The following is a 26,394-nucleotide window of genomic DNA, read 5'->3' on the forward strand; positions in this document are numbered from 1 at the left end:
GACATCAGCCCGCGGGCGGCAGCCATTCGGCTTCAGAAGAGCCGCGGGACCCTCCCGGCCTTCTCCCCCGCTGTCTCCCCCGGCTCCACCAGGACGGGGGCGGTGCAGGGCAAAGCCCACCCTCCAGGCCAGCTCGGATCCCTCCCCCCTCAGGAAGGAGCGGCTGGAGGGGGCACCGTGAAATGGGCAGCGCCAGCTATGGCCGCCCTGTTCCGATTCCCTTTGCTGTTGGTTTTCATCTCATGGAGGACCTTAAGGCAGCCTGGCGAAGCATGCCGACCTCTGGGTGTAATTCCAGCACCTGGGGTCCGGGCCCCCATCTCCCGCCCCTGGGCTGCCACACACAGGACTTTTTCCTTGTGGCTTGGTGGCCGCAGACCCCAGCTCTAAGCTCCCAGAGCCCCAACTCAGATCTGGGGGGCTGAGCCTCAGCTTAAGTGGCCTGGCCGGTGGGCTATAGTCTCTGCCTGTGAAACCTGCCACAGTCACCCTGTCACCACAATCCTCTTTGTCAGCACGACATCACAACGGCTTCAGGCAACAGGAGCAGCATCTCGACAGCCAGGGGGCGCCCATCTGGCCGCTGGGAAGTGCCCCCACCCCAAGATCAGAAGGCTCATGGGGGGGGGGGGGCGCACGTGCATGGCAGGGAGTTGGGGTGGGGGAGGAGGAAAGGGTCAGGTGGGGAGGGAGAGGAGGGAGAGGTGAGAGCAGAGAAAGGGAGACAGCGTGTCACATGGCTTGGGGCCTCCGAGGAGGCCTGGCTGTGCTCACACAGGCCACCTGCCAGCTAGGGGACAGACCCCAGGGCCTTCATCATGGACTTCAGCCCCCAGGCTGCATCAAGGTGGCTGGGGGGGGGGGGGGACCCAGGGGGAGGAAGGAGGGTGGAGCACTGAGTGCGAGCACAGAGTAGGATGGAGTGCTCCACTGGGAAGCACACAGCCCGGGCTCCGGCTCCCTGTGGGGTGGAACAGAACACAGGGCCTGACCCACGGAGGCCGGCGGAGGTGCTGGTGAGGCCCAGCCCGGGCCCAGGAGGACACAGGCAGAAGGGCCGGGACAGAGTGAGCCAGGGCTGCCGGACAGATGCGGCTGGGACTCCCGGAGCCCAGCGGCCGTCCCACGATGAGCGGACTGTGAACCTCGGGGGAAGCCGGGCAGGGGCTGGGGGGGGGGGGGGGGGAGGGCAGGCACACAGCCTCTGGCCTCTACACGCTCACACTGCTTCAACAACTGAATCCGTGAATCCGTGTGTGTGTGTGTGTGTGTACGTGTGAATTTAAAACATCCCCAAGAGACGTCCATCATTTTCAACATGCATTGTGCATTTATACTGAAGTGCTTTAAATAGACTGTACAGAAATTGAATTATTTTTAAATAATACTAAATACTTTAATAATACCAAATACTAAACTGCTTTAAATAAATTGAATTATCGTAAAGTACTAATTTGAAAAGAAACTTGCAGTAATCACATCCAGACATGGCCTGCCGTAAAGACTAAATCCTGCTCCACAAGGAACCCACTGGGAGCGGCTGATGCTCCAGCCCCCGCCGGCCCCCACAGGCGAGCAGGGGTGTGGGGTGAGAGAGCGGGGTGTGGGGTGACAGGCACACAGTCAAGGTCACTTTGAGACCGTCCGCCATGCCGAAGCTTCATTAGCTCACATTACTGACCTTGCTAAATATGCAGGTTTCAAAAAGGAGTGCATTGCCCAAGCCTTAAAGCCGGGCACAAGGTTCACAGCCCCGTCTTGAGCTGCATTCACGGTTCACAAGGCCAAGGATGCTGGCATGGTCCACCGGGCCTTGCAAAGCCGGATTTTGTAATCGTGATCAGTGAAAGGAACACTGGCCCAAACAAGTGATTTTTTTTCCCATATTTATTTCATACTTTTTTTAAGCCCATCCTGGGCCTTGAATTCAGGGCCTGGGCTCTGTCCCAGAGCCTCTCTGTGCTCAAGGCCAGCGCTCTACCACCTGAGCCACAGCGCCACTTCCAGCCTTATCTGGGTAGTTTATTGGAGGTAAGAGTCTCACGGACTTTCCCGCCCTTGGCTAGCATTGAACTGTGATCCTCGGCTCTCAGTAGTTAGGAGGACAGTGCCTGAGCCACTGGCGCCCGGCTTTCACACCATTTAAGCTCAGAACGTGTAATGGCCGTGGGGTGCCGTACCTGACCTCCAGCTGCTCCCCGGCACTCACCTCTGCACCCCCCCACACACATACCTGCGAGAAGTTCTGTGTTTATGCAAGCAGTATGGCCTCAACTTCTTCTGTCCTTTTTTTTTTTTTTTTTTGCTCATGGCTGGCACTCACATTCTGCCACTTGAGCCACAGCTCTCTTTCCAGCTTTTTGCTCGTTAACTGGAGATCAGAGACCTCAGCCTCCTGAGCGTGATCACGGTGGTCATTTTTAAAAGACCGTGGAGGGTGACCCTTGCCCTCAAAAGGCTTCTGTGTCTTCCAGGAATGAGGACGCCCTCAGCCTCAGGCTCTGAGTGTAACTGCCCTGCCGCTTGTCTCTGTGCTGGCAGGGCCAGGCCACAGTGCCCGGGACCCACAGGGGGCCCCGAGGCCACTCCCAGGGACATGGAGGCCAGTGACACAGTCCACCGGGCTGCCCAATCCCCCGGGGTTGTAGCGAGTGTATGGTTCAGGCAGGCAGTGAGGGCAGGCTTGTGTTCTTCCCACCCCATGGGCTCCATGGAGTGTCCTGGCCTCTGATCCCAGAGGAACTAGCTCAAGCCTAGAACTTCCCATCAGGCCATCTGTGCCTTAGATCCCCTCCCCCAGCAAGCCCTGGTTCCCCCCCCCCCCCACGCTCAGACAGTGAGCGTGCCACCGAGTGCCGGACCTCCTGCCTGGGGAGGCTCTGCTGTCACCCCCACCCTGGGCCGAAGCGACTGTGTCCTCGGAGCCAGCACTGTCCCCCGCCCTCCCCCCGGCAGGCCCGGGCCCCCCACCCCCAAGGTCTTCACCCCAAAACTCCAGGCAAGCAAAGCTCTAGAGGGTTACACATCCCAGGCAGGCAAAGCCGCTTGATGAACCCAGATACACCAGGACGGGGCTGGGGGGGGGGGGGGGGAGGCGCTCAGGGCAGAGCAGTTGCCCAGCATGCCCAAGACCTGGGTTCAAACCCCAGCACTACAAAAGACAAAACAAAACAAAAACTGTGCCTGTGTGGCGGGGCAGTTGGGCCTGGCTGGTGGCAGTGAACAAAGGAGGGCGCAGGGAGAGGCTGGGGAGGGTCAGAGCAGTGGGGACTGCCCTGGCCTCGGCAGCTCGCTCAGTGCGGAGCCCGGGCCGCGCTCTACCTGGAGAGACGCACCCCAGGCCCTGTGCACAGACTACAGAAACTCCCCAGATCCTCAGGTTAATCACAAATCTTAACATCCTCGTGAAAACCACACCTGCTCTGAGGATATCCTTATTACCAAGCTCTGAGAAGGAGCCATTAAGTGATAAACTTGGAGCCTACTCGGGAAAGATACATTCTACCACTAGACAGCACTTAGCGGGGTTCCCAAATCCCAGCCCGTCCCAGCATGCTGGCTGGCTTCCCACGCTGATCTGAGGAGAGAGGAGGCCTAACTTATTCCTAATTCCCCTCCTCCCACCCCTGCCTCCCTTTCAGTTGCATTACACAGAGACCAGGAAGGCCGGCCCCACGCTCCCCTTGGGTGTATTGACTTAAGATAGGAAGGTTAACCAGCTATTGTGCCCATAAAAGTCACAGCCGTTGGTGGGTCCCGGGCCTCCTAAAGGTCTCTCCTTCACTCCCAGCCACTTATCCTGAAGCCAGAGAAGAGGGAACTTGGGCTGATCAAAGGCCAGGCTGTCATTAAGTGAAAATGAGGGAAGATGAAAGGCTGTGCCACTTCAAAGGCCGGGGTGGGGGTGGGTGGGGACAGTGGAGCTGGGGTCAGAGGCCCGCTTCCTGCACGCGCGAGAGCCGCCATCTATCACCCCAGCACAGTACCCCCAGCAGCCGCAAACAAGCCTTCCTCCAGTGGGTGGGAAGAGGAGACGGAAACCCCCAAGTACAAAGCGGCGGGCATGGCTTCCAGCTCCCACGAATGAGGGCCAGGGACTTTGAAATCTGGCATCCCTGAGACTGCGCACAATCTTCTATTGGAGCGGTTTTTCCTCCTGGAACAGTATCAGTCTAAGTCTGGGGACACTCAGTGGCTGGGCCTCTCCAGGAGCCCCCCATGCCTGCCTGAGGCAGTGTGAGAGCCGGCCTACGCCCGCCACGGTGGCTGAGGGGTGCAGAAAGCCCCTCATTCCACCCCAACCAGGCCTGCGCGCAGCCTTCACCCGGCACAGCCACACACAGAAGCTCCTGGGGCGGGCGCCTACAGGGGCCTTACGTGATCCCTGAGATGCACACCCAGTGACCGTACCTTTACCTGGGCACCCACAGGCTTTCCCGGGCTTGACAGGCACCCCCCCCCCAACTACACCGGCAGCGAGCCCAGACCAAAGCCTGGCAGAGGGGCTCTCAGGACAGGGGGTTCTGGCTCCATCCTCCTAACCCTGCCATCACAGGGGAACCTAACCCCTTCCACACAGGGGAAACAGAGGCCAAAGTGGACAGGCAACTTGCCCAAGGCCACGCCCGGAAACAGGAAAGGCTGGAGCCGCGCCAGGTCCCTCGGGGAGGACACCACAGCACAGCCGTGGAAGGGGAGCAGGCATCGGCCACTGAACAGGGAGCAGCCAGTGTGGACCGGCTAGCAATCGCTCCAAGTGCTCCGTCTAGGGCAAGCTCAAGCAGCGCGCTGGCATTCCCTCCACCCGCTTCCAATCACCTCTGCGACCAGTAGGCAAAGGGGCGGGACTTCCTCGGCCAGATGACACGGAGCTGAGCATCCTGCAATGCACACACGTGGCCCTGGTCCTCACCAGCTGCCAATGTCCCGGCCTCTGTCTGCTACCCTTCTCCTCCCCCAGCCCCAACTCCTGCCCCCGCCACGTACCCCTTGTAAAGATCTTGGTTTACAACAGGTGTAATTCCTGAAGTAAGGCAGCCAGGGGCTGGCGTGAAGCCCAGTAGCACAGAGCTTACCCAGCAGGCTCAAGGCCCGGGTTCCACCCCAGAACCAAAAAAAAACCCACCCAGAATCCAACCATGACAACAAAGCCAATTCCAGAATCTGCTCTGAAAGCCCCGCAGCGGCCGCCCGGACAGAAGCAGGCCCCCGTGACCTGCAGGCGTGACTCACAACACAGTCTGACGTAACCGTGCTTCACTCGGAGTGACTGCAGAGAATCAAACGGAGAATAGCATTCTCCACTCCCGACCCCAAGCCCATAGCCACATTACTGAGACCGAATCCAGGCACCTAACTCACCCATTCAGACAGTCCGGCACAACGTGGTTAGGGTATTTACACAGGGGGCTATACAATGATCAACCAATCGGACTTCCAGAATACCTTAATGTCACAAAAAGAAGCCCACCCCACCAGCAGTCACCTGTCATGTCTACCTCCTGTCCCAATCCAAACACACTCCGAAACGGAATCCATGCTTCCCATGCTCACACCTGTAACACAAGTCCTCTACGCCCTTACAGGGCCAACTAATATTCCCCTGTGTGGATATACCACACTCTGCTTGTCCAGCCACCGGGGCTGAACTGGTTCTATTACAAGGAATGTTGCTCCAGACATTTGTGGACCAGTTTATGTAAGGATGCTTTCAGGTCTCCTGGGTTTGCATCTGAGAACGGAACACTAGGAACCAGAACTAACCAGCTAACATTCTAGAGAACTATTTTCCAAAGTGGCCACGGTGCCGCTGTACAGCCCCGCCAGCACTGCTCCGTGTCTCTGGCAGCATTTGTCACGGTCTCTTCTTTTTTCTGTGTGGTGGGGTTGAGGGCGATGGCACCAGGATTTGAACTCAGAGCCTCGTGCTTGCTAAGCAGCTACTTTACTGTGTGGGCCATATCCCCAGGTCCTTTGTTGCTCCATTCTTAGGAGACTAATCGGTAACAGGGTCCTTCACCAGAGACACGCTGGCATTTCAGAAGTTCAATCTGTCATCCCAAAGCCATACAAAACAATGTAATGCGATGTCACACTATTAATAGATTGCAGAAACTGCATGTGTGCCAAACTATTTTCTTAAAGCCAGGCTGTCAATGGCTCTGGGGCCGGACGGCTCCCGGACTGCGCAGCTCTGCCCACGTGGTTGATGCAATCACACTGAAAAAGACAGCCACCCTGAAACGTTTTGATGTGGGGTCTACAAGGGACCAGCTTCTGGCAACTTCACTGTCCGGCTGGCTGGCAATACTGATGTCGCTTGCTCACCATCACCGCTCCAGGCTCCCACCTCGCGGTGCCACCGGCAGCCAGGGTCTCCCACTCTGTCCACCTCGCTGCAGTCTTGCTTTCAGGGCACCGGGGCCTGCGTGGTAACACACGTTACGGCGCCAACCCCGGCTGACCAGACACACGCGCCGTGGAAGGGTTTCTGTCTGACTGGAAGCCGGGACTCTCCTGGCACTTTCTTTCTGGTTCTCCCTCAGGCTCTGCCCACCTGGGGCTATCCATTTACTCCAACACGGAGTTCCCGCAAGGAATTTACAAGGGCGAGACCATCAACCTCTCCTACCACAGGCGGGGCTTTCATTGCCTCCAACAAGGGAGACAATGACTGACATCATAGTTATCCACCCCAGCACCCCCAGCATGGAGAAGACATGACTGGCATCGTCATCATCCAATCCCAGGGCCCGTGTTAACCCACACACGAACCAGTTTCCCTACAAAGACAAAAGACCGTCCCCTAGGATCAAGTCAGTGTGCTGGAAAATGGAAGGAAGGACCCATGACACAGAAGCAGCAAAGGAGCTTGCTCGCCAACAAGCCGGGCGCCGCTGGCTCACACCTGTAATGCTCCCGACTCGAGAGGCTGAGATCATGAACCGAAGTCAGCCAAAGCAGGAAAAGCCATGCGACTCAGCTCCAATTTATCTCCAAAAAAGCCAAAACTGGAGCTTTCAAAAGTAATAGAACACTAGCTTTGAGCAAGAAGGCTCAGGAACAGTGCCCAGGCCCTGAGTCAAAGCCCCAAGACCACATTCCCCTCCCCCCCAAAAAAATCCAGATTTGGGGAAGGGGGGTAGTTGTAGAGGTGGGGAGGGAAGGGATGGAAGGGGAAAAACAAAGGAGGATGTACTCGTGACCTTGCTCCTGTAACTGTCACCGCTCTGTACAGTATTTTTACAATAAAAAAAGTTCAAAAAAATCCAAATTAGACCCAAAAGCTGAGCACGATTAGCAACCGGCATGTTTCTCAAAGTCTACGGAAAGGGGAGGGCCAGGGACAGACAAAGAGGAACTCCGGCTGCAGAGACCGGTCTCAACTGGCTCTGGAGGAACACTGGGCACTGTTCCAGCCAGCTCCTTCTGGTGAAATGGTGGCACCGTGGACCCCTGAGATGCAGGGCAGGAAAGCAAAAGAGACCGGACGCTCTTTAGGGGAGCCATCTTTTTTGTTGTTGTTATTGTCGGTCGTGGGGCTTGAACTCTGGGCCTGGGCACTGTCCCTCCGCTCTTCAGCTCAAGGCGAGCGCTCTACCACTTGAGCCACAGCGCCATTTCCAGTTTCCTGGTGGTTTATTGGAGATCAAGAGTCTCACGGACTTTCCTCCCCGGGCTGGCTTTGAACCGAGACCCTTAGATCTCGGTTTCCTGAGTAGCTAGGATGACAGGCGTGAGCCACCAGCACCCAGCTGGGAGCCACCTTTTAAAACAACTCATTCCATTTTATAAATATTTACAAAATTCACAAGACAAAAATGAACACTTTTATGGGTTCAATTAGTATCTCCCAAAGGACAAGGAGGTATCTGAGAATCCATCCCATGCCTGAGGGGTCACGGAAAGCTCTAAGAGAGGACGTCACTGGAAGCAGGTCCTTGAAGGGTATCTGGGGACCACACCCCTTCCTGCCTCTGCCCTCGCTGCCTCTGCTTGACCACGTGGAGGTGAGCAGGCCTCCGCCACCAGAAGCTCCTGCCAGGACCGCCTTACCAGAAAGGGGCAACCAAGGGTGAGACCTCCCGATCCACAAGCAAAGCAAACCTTCCTCCTGGAAGGGCCGCCAAGGGTGGGGAACTTACCTGCAGAGCCTTCCCCTTGCCAAACCTCAACAGGGCCAGAGGCCCTGGGCCTCCACCACCATACCACTTTTCAAAGGATCCAGAGTGAAGGGAAGGCTCACTCGGAAGACAGTATCTTTTTTTTTTGCTTATGTGGTGCTGAGGAATCGAACCCAGGGCCTCATGCATTGCAAGGCAAGCGCTCTACCACTGAGCCACCTTCCCAGCGGGAAGGCTCACTCGGGAGACAGCATGGCCTTAGTGCCAGGATACTCAGTTCCCAGGGTCGTCACTCTATGGCACGTTTCCTAAGCAGGGATTCTAGCATGAATCCGGCCTGTGGAATTCCCTGACAACCAGGACCAAAACTAGACCAGGCTGGGTTTCTAACCCATTCTGTGTTTGTAGGACACATGGGTTTTGAAGAGCTATAGTTCATCGTGTGCATTTTCAAACCATCTGAATGAGGCGAGAGCGCTGAGCAGAAAACGGTGACTCAAGACACTAAAAATACACGGTGCTGTTCTTAGTCCCCAAGGGTGGGGACCATGACACAATCCACCATGGAAGAGAAATCCTCCTCCACGCAAGTAAAGACTGCAAAAATAAACAACATACACATGAGTACAGGTGCACATGCGCAGACACACGACACAACCAAAACAATGTGCGCCTCTCCTCGGCATGCAGCTACCCACAAGACAGAAGGCCGTGTGCAGACAACACACGCCAGCAGAGTTCACACCATGAAGAGTCAAGATCGAGGAACTGGGTCTGCACACAACTCCTGTGAGTGAGCAAAGCTAGGAAACGGAAGACCAGGCCAGAGAGCTCCAGGCTTCGGCCTAGCAAGCCGCACACCTCTGCCCCGCTCAGCTCTGAACATCTGAACACCAGGCACCCGCCAGGCACACGGCTGGAGAGAGGAGGGCCCTGCCTGTCACCCCCACCCCTGGAGACACACTAGGGTGGCAGGCCATGCCATGGTATGGTTCTGTCACATGTGCGTGTGAGTGTGTGTGAATACAAGTGAAGCTGGATGTTTAAATGAGCAGTGCCATTCATCTTCAAAGTCATCCATGCCAGCACAACTCGAACGTCCTCATTCCAAGGCAAGCAGCAGCATCACCAGCAGAAGCCATCTCCACCTCTCCAGCCTCAGCAGGAGCTGGCTGCAGGAAGATGCAGGAAAGCCGGGCCGCAGGCACACGTCCGCAGACCCTGCCCAGCACCAGGCAGTGCGGTGTGTGCTGTGCATGCGTACTCGAGCACACGCACACCCCTCCATGTTTGGTGGCTTCTCCTGAGGACTGGCCCTTTAAAACCCATCGTGCGGAAGGGCGGGGCGCGGGATTCTCCAGGGTGAGGGTTTGAAGACTGCTTAAACTCCACATACATAGCCGTGTAGCGGTGCTGACTGGCCTTGGTTTCCTGGCACTTAGTTGACGTCACATGTAACAAGATGCCAGGGGACCACCCTGCCCAGGGTGCGGTACGGGCTCTGCGGAAGTTGGGAGGAGCCTTACATAAACACCTTCACACAGTGAGCAGCCAGCAGCATGCGTGTGCGTGCGTGTGCGTGCATGTGCGTGTGTGTGTGTGTGTGTGTGTGTGTGTGTGTGTGGAGAGGGAGAGGGAGAGGGAGAGGGAGAGGGAGAGGGAGAGGGAGAGGGAGAAGGTGGATTTCTAAATCCTTTTTGGTAAGATGTTCACACAACTGCGTTCACATAGGTAAAAACCTGGGAGGATCCAATGACGATCAATCTTAGAACGGTCAGGCCAATGGTGCGACAGCTGGCAGGCACTACAGCCCCACAGCTCAGAAAAGCTTCTGACAGTGCTGGGACAGATGATTCTCAAAATCATGGCGCCCACAGGGTGTGGAGAGCAGGGGACGGGGGACGGGGAGAGATGTGAGACAGGGTTTCATTTTGTAGCCTAGGCTAACACAGAAGTCACGATGTAGCTCGGACTGGCCTCAAATGTGATTCTCCTCCGAGCTGCTAGGATTACAGGATGTAGCACCATAGCAAGTGCAGACGCCTAGCTCTGATCCCCGTGCTCTACCCCAGATCAAAGGGCATGAGCTGTTAAAAATCCACACATGCATGCACACGTGCACGTGCACACACACATGCGCACACACAAGAAAGCTTCAGACCAAATATAACCAAACTCAAGTCATCCCGATTTCCCTAAAAACTAAACAAAATCAAGTATGAGCGAGCGTCTTGTTGTGCGCCACTTGAACAAAATAAATCAGTTCTAGATAAATCTGTTTACATAGAACTGTTCGCCATTATAAAGAATATAGAAGCTGGGTACTGGTGGCTTGGCTGTCATACTAGCTCCTCAAGAGACTGAGCTCTGAGAATTGTGGTTTAAAGCCAGTCTGGGCAGGAAACTCCTATTTCCAAACCAAAAACCTAAAAGTGGAGATGTGGCTCAGGTGGAAGAGCATTCAAACAAAAAAAGAACCTATAATTAATCTACTGATTTGTTTTTTTTTCAATTCACTGATTTTTTTAAAATTCTAAACATAATCTTATTCCTGTTAGAACCAAAATGAATCAGACCTCATATATGTAAGAGTCAAAGAACTTTTTTTGGTATATCTTAATATTTTTAAAAACCTAGCCGAGCATGGCGGCTCACACCTGTAATCCTAGCTACTCAGGAGGCTGAAATCTGAGGATCACTGTTCAAAGCCAGCCCAGGCAGGAAAGTCTGTGAGACTCTCTTTTTTTGTCAGTTGTGGGGCTTGAACTTCTGGGCTTGGGCGCTGTCCCTGTGCTCTTCAGCTCAAGGCCAAGTGCTCTACCGCTTGAGCCACAGCGCCACTTCCGGTTTTCTAGTGGTTTATTGGAGATAAGAGTCTCACAGACTTTCCTGACTAGGCTGGCTTTGAACCATGATCCTCAGATCTCAGCCTCCTGAGTAGCTAAGATTACAGGCGTGAGCCACCGGCACCCAGCTTCCATGAAATTCTTAACTCCAACTCACCACCAGAAAACTGGAAGTGGCACTGTGGCTCAAGTGGTAGAGCGCTCTCCATGAGTTGAAGAGCTGAGGGACAGTGCCCTACAACTGACAAAAAAAAAAAAAAAAACCTTCACAAAACTAGAGGGGAAATCAATCAATCAATACCTATTTACACCTATTTTGAAATTTGGAAATAAAGGCAATTTACTTTTCTAGTGTTGGATATAATTATTCTAAACAGTCAAACACCACATTTAATCACGATGTGTGGATAACTATCTCTGGTATTTTTTATCTTTCAGCCATCCATCGCTCCTGGATAGATGGAGTGTCATCTATATAAAGCTGGAGCTCCTGCTATCTGCATCCCTAACACATCACAGTGCCTGGCGTGGAAGCGGGAGGTGAGTTCCCCTCAAATCATGACAGACCCAAGCCAAGAGACTACAAAACTAATGAGCAGGGCAGACACACTTCCCACAAACCAGCTCTCACCCAGTAGTTTTCTAGAAAAAGTGATGTTAGCTGTCTCTTCCCCTGCCCCCAACTCTCTCCTTTACCTGGTTACTTTCTTCCTCAAAAACAACATTGTAAACATGTAAACACATTCAGAAACTAAGTAAGGAACTGCAAACTGTTGTAACCACTAAGGAAGTCAGTATTGAGGCTCCTGCAAAGAACTAAAGCCAGCCTGCCCTGTGAGCCCACGAAGGGAGCAGAAGTCAGTATACAAGAGATGCACTTCTCTATCACACTTACAGCAGCTCTGTCCACAGTAGCCAAACTGTGCCATCAGCTGAGATGCCCAACAGGTAAGTGCATACAGAAAATATGGTCCACGCATACCACAAAATATTACCTAGCCATAAAGAAAATGAAACTATGCTATTTGCAGGAAAAGGGATGGAACTGGAGGTCATCGTGTTCAGTAAGATAGAATGGATGGTGCTCGCTCAACACGATGATCTCCAGTTCCATCCACTCTGTTGTGGTTGTTTCAAGGAGGGGGATGCGGGCGTGGGAGTGTGGTGGAGAGGGCAAAGTTGACCAGGCCACGCGATATGCACGTATACAATTGCCACAGTGAAGTTCTCTTGTATAAGTAATATACGCTAACAAAAATGTTCGGAAAATAAACTCAACTGTTACCACACAGCCAATCCCCTAAAATGGTCTTCCTTCTCCAAATGTCCAAGATCCATCTGATTAAAAACACTGCAAACCCAAGCCAAAAGCTGCCCCCCCCCAATTCCCAGCTCTGGGAAGGCAGCCCCTCCTGCTGAGCGGTGGGGGTGGGGCTCATTCCTGGCCCACTGGGGACTCAGCCACCAGGGAGGGAAGAGTTTTAAAGGCTTGGGAGGGGCTGGGAAAATGGCTCAGTGGTTAAGTGCTTGCCTCACATGCATGAGGCCCTGGGTTCGATTCCTCAGCACCACATAAACAGAAAAGGCTGGAAATGGTAGAGTGCTCTTCTTGAGCTGAAGAGCTGAATGAAGGATAGCGCCCAGGCCCAGAGCTCAAGCCCCATGACTGAAAAAATAAATAGATAAGTAAAAAATAAACAAATAAAGACTTGGGAGGAGTGAGCGGCCAAGAGCTGCTCTTCAACCCGCCACGGGGGGTCTCCTAGTGACTGTGGCTCACATGGCAATGATCTGAAGACTGCCTCTGCGTCCCGAAATCTCAGGCTGAACCCCACAAATATGCACAACTAATAACACGTGTTAATCAAACGCCGAACTGCAAGCGACGGCAGGCAGAGGAAGAATGAGCAGAAAGGAAGACAAGGCAAGTTGACGGCCTCGAACAACTTAGAAGGCAAAGGGGAAGAGTCCAAAGACTGGAGGGAAGGCATGGCTCCGGTTCAAAGCTCAGAGAGAAGGAAGAGATGTGCATGCACCTCTTCATCATGAAGAGAAGAACCAGCAGAGGAAGATGCAAAACTGTAGAAGAAACAACAGATCGACATTGAGTCCTGGAGGCCTCACCAGCCTTGGGTAGAGGGTCAGGCACCGGGAGCGGGGCTGCCGGTCAGATGGCCAGCGCCCCCCCCCAAGGCCCATCCCCACTTCCCTGACCCAGGTCACAGCGCTCACCGAAGAGCCCCGGCCCCGCCAGAGCTCCAATTGTGAACCTGGCACAGCAGGTCCAGAAAACATAACATGGGTTTTAGGCCAGGCATGGTAACTATTTTCCACCCTTTTACCCACTGCTCAATACAGCGGCTATTTCACATTTTTAAACAAGGGCCCAAATCACTCCCTTGGGTAACTTTAAGCATTAGCAGGCAGGTCATTGCTCTTGAGCAGGAAAATAAAGCAAGGTTCTTTGTAGGGTCAGCCAACGGTGTATCAGTGGTTCATCAGAAAAACAAGCTTTAAAAGTGATAAACACAGAGCGAAGAATGTGGGGAGGGGAGAAAGCTGCTCACATTAAATCAAGATTTTAAAATTAATTGTCAATTGTGCAGTGACATCACTTGGTGGAAGAGGTGTCTATTTTCAGTGGGGAGAAACGTCCAGAAATGTGTACTCATAAGTGATCTCCTTTGGCTCTGAGAAGCATAGACCTGCCCAGCTGTGCTGTGGGTCGGGTAAACATCTCTGGTAGGGACTGGGAAGGTGGCTCAGTGGTAGAGCATTTGCCTCGCATGCATAAGGCCCTGGGTTTGATTCCCCAGCACCACATAAGCAAAAAGAAAAAAAGCCGGAAGTGGCGCTGTGGCTCAAGTGGTAGAGCGCTAGCCTTGAGCTGAAGAGCTGAGGGACAGCGCCCAGGCCCAGAGTTCAGGACCCACGACTGGACCCAAAAAACAAAACAAAACAAAACAAAATCTCTGCTAAGTTGCTGGGCTTCGCACCTCTGGCGCAGGAATCCATTTTTTTCAAACCAAATCATTGGCCAAAAAGAATTAACAGGCCACCATTGTCATGCAAAACAGATAAAATAAGAAATCGGGTGCATATGATACCATAGGTGCAAACCTTTCTCAGTTCTCAGGATGCAGGCCCTGGTTGTTTCTCCTCCCAGCCACAGCTCAATGGAGAGCAGCACACCCAAAAGTCCTTGCCTCCACACCCACAGAAACGCGGCTACGGCGGCAGCTCCTCTCAAGTCCCAGCACTGCACAAACCCGCTAGTCAGTGCAGACCTGGCGGCGACGCTCCGACCTCACCTGACATCACGTGGGGTAGGGTGACCACTCCGATGGGGTGAGGAGACACGGGTGGGCCCGGCCTCTGTCATCCACTGTGGAGAGGCGAGTGAACGCGCAGGAGGCTGATCTCCCGTGCACACGACCACCGCCAAAGACTTCCCACTGCTCTTACACGCGCTCATAAGAAGCAGGACATAGGTGGCTCATGCTTATCATCCTAGATACACAAAGGCTGAGAGCTGAGGACTGCGGTTCAAAGCCAGCCAGGGCAATTAACCACCAAAAAGCTGGAAATAGAGTTCAAATGGTTGAGTGCCAGATTGTGAAAATAAAATAAAATAAAATAAGGGGCAGTGCCCAGGTCCTGTGCTCAAGCCCCAGTACCTGCACCAAAGGAGAAGAAAAAAAAAAGAACATCTCATGTAGAGGGCAGAAAAAGGCCGGAAGAGTGTGGGCTTAGCCTGTCTGAGCCCTGGGTTTAATTCCCAGTACAGAAAAAATAGCTACATGAAATCTAGGGTGTCGGTTCAAAGCCAAGCCAGAAAGGAAAGTCCTTGAAACTCTCATCTCTAATTAACCACCAAAAAGGCAGAAGTGGTGCTATGCACTAGCCTCGAGCAAATGAAGCTCAAGGAACAGTGCCAGGCTCTGAGTTCAAGTACCAGCAGCAGCACAAAGAGGGAAAAAAAGATAGTAATTGAAATTTTACAAAGTTCATTTGCTTAGCACTGCACAGCCCCGGGGCCAGCCAGACATGCCCTGGGGGTGTGGTCAGGAGGGAATGTGTGGAAGGGATAATTTACTATTTTCCACTGCCTGGGCACTGGCAAGGTTGTTCACTAACTCACTATCTTTACACATGGCACACAGTACCAAAAACAGGGAGAGGAAGGGCGGGAGCCACGCCCAGCTGAGCAGGGAGAGGCAGCCACAAAGCTCCAGCGTGGATGGGAAGGAGTTCTTCTCTGATCACTATCTTTCAGTTTGCATTCCTCTACAGACTTCGTTGGAAACAAAAGAAAAGGTGAAATGGTAAGCATTTGGGAAAGTCATAAATAGTAACAAATTGAAAGAACTTTAAGAATAGATTTTTCTATTTTATCGAGGATAAACATCCTTTCAACGAGCAGTAATCCATGCTGCTAATACTGAAACATAATTCCACATGCAAAGCCTGAGATTCAATCATCTATAGAATGCTGGAAGAAAAAAGAGATATAAAAAAGAAGGCAAAATAGCAAAGTGAACAGAAATAATTCCTCAGTCGGATGCAGTGGCTCACGCCTGTCATCCCAGCTACTCAGGAGGCTGAGATCTGAGGATCACAGTTCAAAGCCAGCCCAGGCAGGAAAGACCGTGAGTCTCTTACCTCCAATAAACCACAAGAAAACCGCAAGTGACGCTGTGGCTCAAGTGGAGGGTAGAGTGCTAGCCTTGAGCTGAAGAACTGAGGGACAGCACCCAGGCCCAGAGTTCAAGCCCCACGACCAACCAAAAAAAAAAGTGCATCAATGATTTAAGTTTTTGCTTGTTTTGGGTGGAATTAACACATGAGTTCTTTGTAAAACAGAAGGAGGCAAAGTTATTTTACTACAAGCTTACATTGCTGACTAAGGCTAAAACATAATTACCATGAGCTAAACATATAAATACCATTAAATACAAATTGTCATTGAATAAATATGAAACGCAGAGATGAACAGATAAAGCCAGAGACGCTCCCTGCTAAGAACTGTGTACATTCACATACAAGCAGAGAGCTGAATCTGGATCTAATTTCTTCATGACAAAATTCTATTTTCTGCTGGATCTTTCCCCACCATCAAGCAGAAGGACCCCTTCTGGGGGGCCCTGAGCCTCGGTACAGGGCGGCGGAGATGGGGAAGGGAAGGAGGAAGGAAGGGGTAATGGCCCTCCCGTGCCAGCCAAGCGCAGACTCTCTCAGAGAGATAAACAGCCAAGTAAAAGAATCCTTCCAGGAGGGGTTTGAGAAACACTGGGCATGGAGCAAGTAGGGGAGGGAGGGAGGGAGGGCTTAATCACAGCCTCTCCTCACAGGCTGTAATTAGACGGCACCAGACTTTCCAGGGCTCACCTGGGCAAGTTGCAACCAAGCCCCTCCCATACTGTGTGTGTGTGTGTTTGGGCGTGCACGCCTGTGTGTGCGTTTGCGTGTACACTCGTTCTCTCTCCCTTCCTCACTCTCTCTCTCTAAAGTAGAATGGATTAGCGCAGCAAAGCAGTTGCAGATGTCGGGCCGGGAAACGCACCTTGGATGGGGAGCGTGTCACCCAACTGGCTGGGGGCCGGGTGGAGGACCCGCCGGGTGTGCCACGCTGGTGTGCACGGGGCTCTCTGCTCCGTGGCCTGTTCACCTCCACTGTACCCAACAGTGAAGTTTCCTCACGGCCTCTGAGTTCTCAGACAAAGAACAATGAAACCAGGTCCTCATCCGGGCAGAATGCGGGGTGCCCGAACCCCGCTAGCTCTCAGGCTCCAGGAGACCAGGGTGCATGGCCTGCGGTGTGCAGAGACCGTGACGGGTTCTAAGCCTGAGCCCCTGGGGCCGCCTCCTGCAGGTTCGGGTGAATCACCGCACGCAGTTGCTTCTGACTTTCTCCCTGCACAAACCACACCAGTAAACTAAAAAGACAGAACTCTTCCACCAGATGACACGCTCGTGGCCCCCACGCGGTCATGAAAGCGTCACTGAGAGGCGGGCAGCCACAGCCCTGCCAGGCGCTCAGCACCAGGTGGCGATCCAAAGTCAGCCATCTTGAGCAGAGGCCCTGGTCTAACCTGCTCTCTGGGAAATGGCATCTGCCAGGTCACCGCCTCTTCCTCCTCCTCCCCAAAACCAAGTCTCAGAGCCAAGACTACAGCTCTCACGGCGCCTCCTCCGCGGACATCACAGGGGCCCGGGCTGGCACTTGGACCGAGTGCAGCCAGGGTGGCGGGGGGCGGGGGGGCCTGCTTAGGCTGTGGGCTGTCACCCAGGAGCAGGGTGAGTACCCAGGCCGGGCCGGGCCCGAATGCCCATGAACTAATAGTCCATGAAGCAGGTGAAACATACAGCAACTTTGGACAAGGAGGAACCAAAAACAGAATTTTTTTTCCCGAGATTCTCTGGTCACATCCACTGTGTTCTAACCTCTGTCCCATCGGCAATAACCCTGCTGAATGAACCCGAGCACAGAGACAGCGGGCCTGTTTCCTTGGCAAAAACAAGGCCCAGGTATTAGATACTGTCTGAGGCCCCGGATAGGTCTGCGATCATTAGATAATTAGAGAATACAAGACAGCCTATAATTAAGTGCTAATTATACAGTAGCACCTACAGCTGCCATGGAAGCCTCGAGCGGGGCAGGGTATTGAGTATGGCGGCAACAACCCTTCAGACTGCAGTGAGCATTAACACCAGCACAGGCTGCCACTTCCCTGTGGTTTGTGGGGGCCACTGCTAGCTCCCAGAAACCAGCCAGACATGGATTCCTGTATACCACACCTGTCTTCTCTCAGTCTATGGGTCCCCCTCGCCTCCTCATTGTGGCTTTTTCTTTATTCTCTTTCCTGGACTGTTTCCATGAGCACGCTGATGCTGCCTGTAACCCCAGCACTGGGGAGGGTGAAGCGGGAGGATCAAGTGCAAAGTCAACCTGGGATACACTAAGACTACATATCAAAAAGGAACAAGCATCACTCCCTTCAGTAGGCATGGAGAAAAACCACAGTGAAAACGGGTAGGAGCCAGCGTGCAGTCACAGAAAAGGGTTTTCTCCTCGCCATTTGCCATGGCTGGAGCTGGGAGCCCGGCTCACAGGTACAGCCTTTGCCTAACATTTCCATACATGATATCTTGGGTTCCACCCCAGCGCTGTGTAGGTGCACGCACACACACAGGGGAAAAAAACGTAGTGTGGATTCTAAAGTAAGATCCAAGCTGGGCTCCAGGGGCTCCCGCCTGTAATCACAGCCACTCAGGAGGATGAGGTCCAAAGATGCTGGTTCAAAGCCAACCTTGGGCAGGAAAGTTCTAGTTAATCTCCAATTAACCTGCAAAGAGCCAGAAGTAGAGCTGTGTCTCAAGCGGTAGAGTACCAGCCTTGAGTGAAAAGAGCTAGGGGACAGTGCTCAGGGCCTAAGGTAAAGCCCTAGTACCGGCACAATAAATAAATAGAGAGAGAGGTTATTCTGTGGAAAGCAGTGTGGGCCCCTTTCAAACTAGGAAGAGGATAGAGACAAGCTACCCCGAAAACCAAAACAACCAATGACATCTTCCTGTTTAAAACTAAGAGGTCGGATTACCGATTCCCTCCAGTTTGTTAGAGGGCTGGCGCTGGCCTGTGCTCCAAGCCAGGTCTGTGTCCTTAGCAGCCACCCAGGGAGGCGGGGAAGGAGAGGTTCAAACGCACACTCTGAACACACTGGATTTAAAGAGCACCACTGTTCCAACCCCACGCATGACTTTATGTCCCCATCTTCCAAAAGCGCAGGCGGGCCTGGTGTGTACACAGAGAAAACCACCAGGACGTAAACAGCTCACTCAACTCCTGCCGTGCTCTCCATCGTTTCCTGTGTGTTTATTTTGGTGTTAAAATAACATTAACCTTCATAATAAAGGAAAACAGGAGCAGATGTTTAAAGCCAAACATCCCACTGGTATCTAACTCACCTTCCCAAATCAGAGTTTCTTCCTTCCCCATATCCAGCTCAGAAGAGCAGTGTGTGTGTGTGTGTGTGTGTGTGTGTGTGTGTGTGTGTGTGTGTGTGTGTGTGTGTGTGTGTGTGTGTGTGTGTGTGTGTGTGTGTGTGTGTGTGTGTGTGTGTGTGTGTGTGTGTGTGTGTGTGTGTGTGTGTGTGTGTGTGTGTGTGTGTGTGTGTGTGTGTCCCAGCCATAAACCAACCTGGACAAGCTTTTGGCAAGCTCTCCCAACTAACTGGAGGCTTGCAAATTTAATCTGGTATCCATTTCCTACCCACCCTCTCGTTCCTCTCTACACCAACCATTATATTATTTTGTTTTTAAAATATCTTATTCCCTGTTGGTGAAGAGAATACAACAGAAATGGCCTTAAAATAAGTTTCTACCTCTTGTTGGCAGGGGAGAAAGACTTGAAGCAAAGAAAAACTAACAGTACATAATTTCACCAGAAACCAGTCGAGTCCTTCGACTCCGCTGCCTTCCAAAGAAACCTGCCTCAGAAATCCTGAGTTCAAAAACCAAGTTGGTATTTTAACTCAACGTGACAGATGTAGAGAACAATTAAGCCAACTAGCTAGCTCTCTGGGACTAAATAAAAGGACGTGCTTTCCAGAAAGCTTTAAACAAGAGATCTGTACCCATAAAAAAAAATTTATGTTTCACAAGTTTTGTTGGATTTTTGTTTTTTCTTTCTTACAGGGGAAAAAAAACGGAGTCAGTTTCAACTGGCTAAGACACAGACATGGAATTTTTAATGAAAATCCCGAGTGCGCCGGGGCCCGGGGCCCTTCCAGGCTGTGCCACCGTGTGCTTCTTCCAGGAGAAGTCTGCTCAGCTGGCACCACGAGAACATGGACGCCGGCCTACCCAGAGACACAGCCCCCTGACCGCCTCTTCCTGCCAGGCCCGGGCTCGGCACCACGGGCTGGGCCATTACCCTGTTCCCAAATCGCACGTAGATGGGGTTCCCACAGAGCAGGGAAGACTCAGCTTGAGGCACCACGGGGAGGGGGGGAGAGGGGGGGACAGTGCGTGCTCCCCGGGAGCCCGCCCCAGCTGGCCAGGGTGGGGGGTTTGAGTTCGGGGCTTTTTGTGTTGACTCTGCTTCTGGAAGGGGCGTTGTGTAACCGCTTCACAAGGGCCCCTCCACTGTCACAACTCACCCGGCCCGCGCTGCACAGGAAGTGGGAAGGCAGACAAAGAGGCGGCCTGTGCTGGGGGACACGGCCCTCCCGGGCCTCCAAAGCCGACAGGAAAGCCCTTCATTGTTCGGGACAATCACCGCCGAACACGAACACAAGAACTCACTGTAACTTTCCTGCTCCTGGCAACACAGCCGCTGCCCCCCCCCCACTGCTGGAATGAACACACACACACACACACACACACACACACACACACACACACACGAATATTGTACCTAAGTATCACAGCCTCTCCCCTGTCCCCGACCCACCCCCTCAAAGCCACCCAACTCTTGATTTCAGCCCTAGAAAGTTCCTCGCCTAAAGAAAAATGCCAACAGAAATCAAAGAGAAAGCAAAGCCCAAGAGTTCAGAGTCAGTGGTATGAGGAGCACAAAGCAAACTTTGAACACCCTCCCAGCGGCCCCGCCAGTCCTGGCCCTGGACACCCCCCAGGCAAGAACCAGGTCTGCACGGAACCAGGCAGCCCCCCCACTCTACAGACCCACCCACGAACAACACCAAACACTCAGACGGCAACCCAACCGCGAAAAAGGAGTTTGTTACAAAAGCAGAAGGGCAGAAATTTCTAGAATGTCTACCTTCGTAGCACAGAGTGCCGATATTGTTGTTCATCTTGTCCAAGTACTGGTAGTTCAACAGGTCCATCTTCATAAATAGCATTTATTGGGCTCGCAAAGAAAACCAGCTCTTTGCTTGTGTCCCCAAAACAAAAGTTTCTAAATTCAAATGTTTGCTGAGTAGCTCCGGGCTCTCCTTCTCTTCAACTTCACACAGAGCGAGGTCCGGCCTCAGCTGAGCAGAACAGAGCGCGTACAAGTGCAAAGAAAAGAAAAAGCAAATGTACGCACGCACACACACACGAATCGGACTCACAGAAAGCCCTTCAAGGGCTTCTTGGTAGACGTATGTATTGTATCCTCGGTTGAGCATTAAAAAGAGTTTCAGAAGTCTTTACGAGTCTGTCTTGGAGATGAAAACGTTAAAAAATAAAAAAGGGGTGGAAAAAGAAAAACACGAAGCACATTTCCTAAGACAAAGCGACATTCTCTGCTCTGCTCGCCGCTCCGCGCGCAGCCCGCTGCAAGTTCACTATGCCTGGTATGCCGCCTATGTAAGCCAGCGGCCTCGGGGAGGGGGCTGAGCATGCTCACTGGGGCCGGACGCTCCGGCTGGGCCGGCACAGGACCCGGCTGCAGGGGGAGGGAAAGGGGCAGGAGGGGGAGGGGGAGGGGTGGCTCTTGACAGGAAGCAGCCTGGCCTAGGAGGAGAAAGAAAGCCCAGCAAGTTTCTTTTTCAAGAACTGAGCAGGGGAAAGAAAAAAAAAATCCACGGTGAAAACAAACTTGCCTGGAATCCAACTTGTGTAACTCGCCCCGGCGCAGGGAAGCCCCGCGTTTTTGTGTCTCTCCTTCCCGAGGAGCCTTTGTTTCTTTCCAAGAGGCTGTCAGTGTTACCCAGCTTCTCTCCTGACCCCCGATGCTCAAGGCAGGGGTGACGGCACCTTTTTTACAGCAGAGGAAACTGAGGCACAGAGGGGCGAAATGACAGACCACTCCAGTCCCCCAAAAAGATGCCAGAACTATTTTTAAAGGGTACCTTTTCCCTCTAATAGAACTAGGCAGTGGACCATGCCTGTAATCCTAGCTACTCAGGAGATGACCTGAGATCTGAGATGGCGGTTCGGAGCCAGCCTGGGCAGGAAACTCCATGCCACTCTTTCCTCCAATAAATAACAAAAAGCCAAACGAGCAGCTGTGATCACATGGTAGAGTGCTAACACTGAAAGAGAAGAAGAAAAAATAAAGAGGGAAGGAAAGGAGGGAGGGAGGGAGGATGCAAGGATTGACAACCTTGGCTCAAGTGGTAGAGCGTCAGCCTTGAGCAAAAAAGACAGTACCCTAGCCCTGAATTCAAGCCCCAGTACGGGGGGGGGGGGGGGAGAAGAGGGGGGAAATCAGAAAAGAAAGCATAGTTTTTCTCTGCAAATCTCAACCAACTTTTAGCACCATGAACAGACTAATTTTGTCACCATAAGACATACTAGTTTCGGGGCTGGGAAGGTGGCTCAGTGGTAGAGCGCTTGCCTTGCATGCTTGAGGCCCTGGGTTCGATTCCTCAGCACCACATAAGCAAAAAGATAAAAGCCGGAAGTGGCACTGTGGCTCAAGTGGTAGAGTGCTAGCCTTGAGCTGAAGAGCTGATGGACAGTGCCCAGGCCCAGAGTTCAGGCCCACGACTGGACCCAAAAAGACATACTAGTTTCTATACTGATGTTATTATATGCTTTTTTTTGGGGGGGGGGTTGGCTGTGGGGCTTGAACTCTGGGCCTGGGCGCTGTCCCTCAGCTCTTCAGCTCAAGGCGAGCTCTCTACCACTTGAGCCATAGTGCCACTTCTGGTTCATTGGAGATAAGAGTCTCACAGACTTTCCTGCCAGGGCTAGCTTTGAACTGCGCTCCTCAGATCTCAGCTAAGATTACAGGCGGGAGCCACCGGTGTCCGGCTGTCTATGCCAAGGGGTGTGCTGGACTATGGCCCAAAATCTGAAATCAGCAGGCATCCTTTGAAAAATGTCACAGGTTACCCCTGGGGTAAAGCTGCTACAGCCCAGCTGGGGTCTGCTGACACCCGTGTCCTGGGGCTGCCCCTGCCCCTGGGGTCGGAGGGGAAGAACAGAGACCTCACAGGACAGCGGGGGGCCGGGAGAGGTTAGAAGGAGCCTCGGACCCCAGGTGAGGCCAGCGCCCCCCCCTCCCCAGCAGATCTCCAGCGTCTCCCACAGCCACCACACAGGGCCAAGCGGCCGCAGCTGCGTTTCTGGGTGCTCTCACACAATCCCCATGCTGAGGTTGCTGGGGTGGCTCCCCAAGCAAGCTGAGAGGCGCGAGCTCTGCGGAGTCTTCTGTGAGGATGGACTGAAGCGTGCGACGTGGAGGACCTAGCCAGCAGGTTCCCATTTGAATTCGGTGACTCTGGGCTCCGGGGGACATGGTGAGTAGGGACATGACCGGCCCCAGCCAGGCCTGCACCACTGTGGGTCACCGCAAGGGTGGACGCAGTCCATGGAGGGGCCCCCACACCGGGGTGCCTCCATAAGCAGTCACTAGGAGACAGGAAGACCCAGCTTGGAGGCCAGCAGGAGACCCTGTCTGAAAAGCGATAGTAGGCCCAGGGCTGGCATAGGCTCACCGTGGGAGAGCACCCGCCTGGAAGCAATGCAATGAACAGTGCTGCCCAAGTGTGGGAGATGGAGGGGCACCCTGGCCAGAACTAGTTCCCAGCATACAGGCACGAAGAATGAACGTTTCTAACTACTTAAACCAGCTAATTTTATGCCTATTAAATATTCATCGTAAGCCAGATACTAGTGCCCTGTACCTATCGTTTTACCTACTTAGGAGGTGGAGACCCAGAGATCACAGCCGGAAACTAGCCTGGGCAGAAAAGTCCATGAGACTCCACCTCCAATTAACCAGCTGGTTTGGAGGGGTGGCTCAAGCGGCAGAGCATCCGCTAAGCAAGCAAGCCAAGCCAGCATACCAAGTCCTGAGTTCAAAGGTTAGGAACAGTAAAGGAATTATGATTTTAAAAACTGAGGCTGATGAAGAGCTGAGGGACAGCGCCCAGGCCCAGGGTTCAAGCCCCATGACCAGACCCCCCCCCAAAAAAAAAATTGAGGCTGACATTATTTTCTACTTCTATAGTTACTATATTTTACTGTATTTTATTCATAAACAACCCTCATCTGAAAATAGGAAATCCAAAATTCTCCAAAACCCTAAACTTGGGTTTTTCCACTCAAGAGTTGGCATTCCACCACTTGAGCCACAACTCTACTTCCCCAAAGCGTCAACTCCTCACTGCCCACAAGATGCCACCACTGGAATATTCCACTCTATGAACCTCTGCTACATCCAAAAGTAAACGGTCACACATTCCCTTTCAGGCAATGTGTGCAGGGTACGTGTGACACGCTAGTGAGTGCCACGGTTACACACGGGCCTCAGCCCTAAGGTATCTCACTACATAACACCCTACACAGACACACTGCCAGCTCCCAGGTTCCGTCCAGAGTCACTCAAAACAGGCTCACGCCTGTAACCCTACATGCTCAGGAGGCTGACGTCTGAGGATCAACGTTTAAAGCCAGCCCAGACAGACAAATCTGACAAGATTCTTACCTCCAATTCACCAGCAAAAAGCTGGAAGTGGAAAGTGTAGCTCAAGTGGTAGAGTGCCAGCCTTGAGTGAGGAAAAAAACAGTGAGAGGCCAAGGCTTGCAGGTGAGCACGCGCACGCACAAGCATGCATACATACATACACACACACACACACACAGAGTAAGGAAAAGTCACAGAGGAGTCTACTGAATAATCTGAAAACATCATCGTATGCTTTGCTCATCTACTAGCAACAACATCAAGTAGTGAGGCAGAACACAGAAGAGACCCACACGTGGCGGGTGAGGGGCAAGGAAAGGCGGGGCGGGGCAGGATGAGTGTGGGCCCCAGACAGCGCACGCTGGCCCCGGGAGCCCGGCCACGGACAGCGCACGCTGGCCCCAGGAGCCCGGCCACGGACAGCACACGCTGGCCCCAGGAGCCCGGCCACGGACAGCGCACGCTGGCCCTGGGAGCCCGGCCATGGACAGCACAGGGAGCCCGGCCCTAGACAGCGCACACTGGCCCCGGGAGCCCGGCCAAGGACAGCGCACACCAGCCCCGGGAGCCCGGCCATGGACAGCGCACACTGGCCCCGGGAGCCCGGCCACGGACAGCGCACGCTGGCCCCGGGAGCCCGGCCACGGACAGTGCACGCTGGCCCCGGGAGCCCGGCCACGGACAGCGCACGCTGGCCCCAGGAGCCTGGCCACAGACAGCACAGGGAGCCCGGCCACAGACAGCGCACGCTGGCCCCAGGAGCCCGGCCACGGACAGCACAGGGAGCCCGGCCACGGACAGCGCACGCTGGCCCCAGGAGCCCAGCCACGGACAGCACAGGGAGCCCGGCCATGGACTGCGCACACTGGTCCCAGGAGCGCGGCCACAGACAGCGCATGCTAGCCCCAGGAGCCCGCGGCCACGGACAGTACACACTGGCCCCAGGAGCCCGGCTCTGGTTCCATCCTCTACTAATAGAAAAAAGAAAAACTGGAAAAAAACCACTTGATCTAAGTATTTTTTTTTAATGAGCAAAAGAATATGAGAAAGAAACAAAGAGTTAATGCGTTCTTGAGAAACCACTCAGCCTCATTCATTAATTGAAGAAATACAAATTTTAGAAATTAAGTGATGTTTCCTTAGGCCAAAATAACAAAAAGGGCTTTTTCAGTCCTATTTATTGCTTGGTGAGGCAAGATGCCACTGGAATTGTCCCGTGCCAGTCCCAGGGGGACACCCAGAAGACCCAGACCCATACAGCTGTGGGCACTGCGCCCGGTACCCACGCCAGCTCAGCCTCTGCTTCTATCCAGTAAGCCCCGACCAAGGTGCTGCCAAATGCATGTTTGCGTGCTGCCCTCCCCGCCTCACGCTTCTTTTCCTCTTTGACCTGGTCTGGCCAGGTGGAGGCCAGCTGGCCTCCAATCCCTAGCCTTCATGTTCCTGGAGCCTCTGCTGCCCAAGGAGCTCACACGGAGCAAGGCTCGCCTCTCTTTTAGTTTTTGGTCAGTCATGGGGCTTGAACTCTGGGCCTGGACGCTGTCCCTCAGCTCTTCAGCTCAAAGCTGGCGCTCTACCACTTGAGCCACAGTGCCACTTCCGGTTTTCTGGTGGTTTATTGGAGATTAGAGTCTCACGGATTTTCCCACCCAGGCTGGCTTTGAACCTCAATCCCCAGATAGATCTCAGCTTCCTAAGTAGCTCGGATTACAGGCGTGAGCCACCAGCGCCCAGCTTTGTCTCTCTTTTTCTTGCGGGCTTTTCCGCAGCACTGGGAATGGGAGCCCGGCTGGCACAGGCGGGGTGAGCACCAGTCTCGGTACAGGCCCCTCCACAGTCATTACAGCCGCAGCTCAGCATCTTGCGGGCTGAAAGATGGCTGAGGTGAAGGCAGCCGGCAACCTGGGGTAATTACTGAACTGAGCTGTTCTATTTCCAGCATGCAGAGAGAAGACCGCGGATTTAGATCACATTAAAGCCAAACGACAGAAATCACCCTCCGACATTAAAAAAATAAATCGCCCGCTTTAGCTGAGCACTTGGTACAGGTGGGAGGGCTTCA

General features: G+C 53.3%; 1 protein-coding gene across 3 annotated transcripts in view; it reads right to left on the reverse strand.

Moving 5' to 3' along the window:
- LOC138824815 (transcription cofactor vestigial-like protein 4) overlaps window positions 1–26,394 on the reverse strand; it is an 85,569-nt gene that overhangs the window by 21,120 nt on the left and 38,055 nt on the right. The window contains exon 1 of one of the 3 annotated variants that reach the window (XM_070019137.1): window positions 20,751–21,331. The exons of the other annotated variants lie outside the window; for them this stretch is intronic. Coding sequence (XP_069875238.1) covers window positions 20,751–20,832 — 82 coding nt within the window. The 5' untranslated portion in view covers window positions 20,833–21,331. Of the gene's footprint in view, window positions 1–20,750; window positions 21,332–26,394 lie in introns of those variants that run through there. 3 annotated transcript variants of the gene reach the window in all.

This window comes from Dipodomys merriami, unplaced genomic scaffold, assembly GCF_024711535.1.
Source record: "Dipodomys merriami isolate MVZ:Mamm:240054 unplaced genomic scaffold, mDipMer1.0.p SCAF_13, whole genome shotgun sequence".
Taxonomy (NCBI): Eukaryota; Metazoa; Chordata; class Mammalia; order Rodentia; family Heteromyidae; genus Dipodomys; species Dipodomys merriami.